The sequence below is a fragment of the Oryzias melastigma genome, unplaced genomic scaffold (genome assembly GCF_002922805.2).
Source record: "Oryzias melastigma strain HK-1 unplaced genomic scaffold, ASM292280v2 sc00691, whole genome shotgun sequence".
NCBI classification, from domain to species: Eukaryota; Metazoa; Chordata; class Actinopteri; order Beloniformes; family Adrianichthyidae; genus Oryzias; species Oryzias melastigma.
The window spans coordinates 2,358-5,377 of record NW_023417279.1 but is presented as its reverse complement, the minus strand read 5'-3'; the positions used below and the strand labels follow the sequence as shown (position 1 = coordinate 5,377).

The window sequence follows — 3,020 nt, the reverse complement described above, 5'->3', positions numbered from 1 at the left end:
AGGTTGTTTCATCAATTTCACCTTTCTGTTCTCTGACAGTAACAGTTCTTTGTGTGCTGTGTTTGGATCCAGTGTGATTTGACATGAATATTTCAAGAAGTCAGCTCTGCTCTTTGGTTCTGGTTCTGACAGTAAAACATCCACATAAGTGACTGTCGCTGAGATGTTTGTCCATTCCTCTCTCAGAATGTCCTTCAGTTTGTCTCTGAGGTCTGACACAGCTGCTGTCACCTCCTCAAAGTATGTCAGAGGACGGACATTGATGCTGGATGAGTGTGTGGACTCACTGAGTGGTGGCAGTGAGACGTAGTTGAGCAGAAACTGGCTGTGATCCTCTGTGAGTGAGAGCTGCTTCAGCTCAGCGTCTCTCCTCTTCAGCTCAGTGATCTCCTGCTCCAGCTCCTCCTGAAGATCTTTGACTCCACTCACTTCAGTTTGCTGCTGGGATCTGATCTGCTGCTTCACATCACAGCTTGTCTTCTGGATGAGATGGATCATCTGAGTGAAGATCTTCTCACTGTCCTTCACTGTTTGATCAGCAGAGTGATTGATGGCCTCCACCTCCTGTTGAAGCAGCTTCACCTCCTTCTCTCTGTCCTGGATTCTCTGCTGGATTTGTTGTTGACTCTCCTCCAGATCTCTCTGCCTCTCAGTCCTTTCTGCTGCAGCTGAGACTGTGTCGTGTCCTCGATGTTCATCCACAGAGCAGAGATAACAGATACACTTCTGATCAGTGCGACAGAACATCTTCATCACCTCATCATGAATGGAGCAGATGTTCTCCTGCAGGTTCTTGGAGGGTTCCACCAGCTTGTGTTTCTTGAATGCAGCTTCATCCAAATGAGGTTGAATGTGTTTCTCACAGTAAGAGGCCAGACAGAACAAACAGGACTGGATGGCTTTCAGTTTTCTTCCAGAGCAGACATCACAGGACACATCTTCAGGTCCAGCATAGCAGTGATCAGCAGGAGCAGCTTGGAGTCCAGTCTTCTTCAGCTGATCCACTAAATCTGCTAACATGGTGTTTTTCATCAAGACAGGCGTCGGTATGAAGGTCTTCCTACACTGAGGACAGTTGTGGATTTTCTCCTCTTTATCCCAGAATCCTTGAATACACTTCATGCAGTAGCTGTGTCCACAGGGAATAGTCACCGGATCCTTCAGCAGATCCAGACAGATGGAACATCTGAAGGATTCTTGATCCAGATCGACTCCTTTCTGCGCCATTTCTCCTCTCAGACACAAAAGACTGTGTTAGTTTCACTTCCTCACAAACAGGTTTGACTTTGATCCTCCAATCAGAAGCTTTTACTGTGAGTTCAGCCAATCAGCTTCTGTCTTCTCTTCCTGTGGGATACGCCCATCATGACAGAGGAGGAGCTACAGATCAGGAAAAGGAGAACTTCAGACGACTTTTATTTATTATTTTTATATATGTGGCAAGTGGCACTCTCCTGAGCACTTTCAGATGACAGTAACAACACCTTGGGATGTGAACCCAATGAAAGATTAAGAAGGCACAGTGGTTCTTGGCAAAATTGGAGCAGAGACAATTTAAAAATGCACATAAAATGTTATTAAATACAGTGTTCAAAATGAACTAAAAACTCTGTTAAAAACTGCAACCGATTAGTAAATAAAATGGACCTAGAAGTTGGGGCGGAAGAATAGTCAGACCTAAAAAAAAAAAAATAAGTCACTAAGAACACCAGGGTGAACAANACCAGGGTGAACAAGCACACACAGGCGTGACGGCAAGCTGGAACACAGAACACAGTAACCACGACCAGTCTGCTTCTTCCTGGCCCCCCAACTTCTGCAATAAGAATTCAAGACAAAAAGAAAAAAAATACTAATGACTATTAACAAATAAATAAATAAATGATCGTAGCAAAGGAAGCTACATGATACATGATACACAACTCCTCCATTAAAAACTCTTGAGTCAATACTAGTATCATTATGGACAAAGATAAATAAATAATCAGAACAAACTACTTTAAGCATTGTTAGGATAACAAAATCAGTGCTTCTAAATGATTAAGGTTTTAAAGGTTTTATTTTTAGGGAGTTTTAGGGATCAAAATCAAACAATGATAAATAAATTAGCATTTCACAAATCACCCTTAATGACATTAAAATGGAGGCTGGAAGAACATCCACGGAGCAGAAGGAGGTCAGAGAGACGCAGACATGGAACGTTTTAATGTCTTAGAGTGAAAAAACTGTCAAAAGTTTACAGTATTTAGAGGGAGAATTAAAGGATTTTCATCAGTTAAACAAACAGCAGTGAAATATTTGTGGAACTAAAAAGAGTAACTAAAACAAATCAGTAGAGGGCGGCAAAGTCAAACACATGAACTGCAGAGAACAGCAGATACAGCCAGATGAATGTGTACATGTGTGTGTGTGAGAATGTGTGCTCATGTTAGAACCAACATTGTGGTTCTGAAACCTTTGTATTCACAACAGTTGATCGTCTCATCCAGGATGAGCAGTTGGAATGGAGGGAAAAACCAACAGAATTGAATGTGTGGATGTTGCAGCCTGGAAATATTAAGGTAATTTATTTTAATTAGATATTGTCCAGGAGAGATGTTTTAGCAATAATCATACATTTTCTATCTTAGTTTGAGAATAATTTCTTAGTTTAGTTATTTGCTCTTTTATTTTGAAACTACCTGCAAGATGCAGCATATTTCCTTTTTTGTTGGAGTGTGCGGATGTGCAGAAGAAGAGATGCGTTTATGTTTTTGCATGCGATCACGTTCTCTTGCTCCGGCAAATAAAGCATTCAAAGAAAAAAAGCACTCAGTTTGGGTCAAATAAAGTTGAATAATCGATAATTGAGTCCTGTCCATTTTCAAGGGTGCAACATTTACTGCAGTTAAGAATGTACAGGAGAAGCACCAACAACAAATAAAACTCTTTTATAATCAGCTCTAAGGGTTAAAGGTCACTTTTCAGCACAAATGTTAATTTGAAAAACTAAATCCACATTTGTTTTTGGATTATTGAAT

General features: G+C 40.6%; 1 protein-coding gene across 2 annotated transcripts in view; it reads right to left on the bottom strand.

Annotated features, from left to right (window-relative positions):
- LOC112140014 (tripartite motif-containing protein 16-like) overlaps positions 1-1,242 on the bottom strand; it is a 2,378-nt gene extending 1,136 nt beyond the window's left edge. Inside the window, exon 1 of one of the 2 annotated variants that reach the window (XM_024262913.2) lies at positions 259-1,242. In XM_024262913.2, coding sequence (XP_024118681.1) covers positions 259-1,227 — 969 coding nt within the window. In that variant the 5' untranslated portion in view covers positions 1,228-1,242. Of the gene's footprint in view, positions 1-231 lie in introns of both variants that reach the window. The other variant, XM_036211152.1, reaches the window with a different exon arrangement.
- Positions 1,243-3,020: the final 1,778 nt, after the last annotated feature.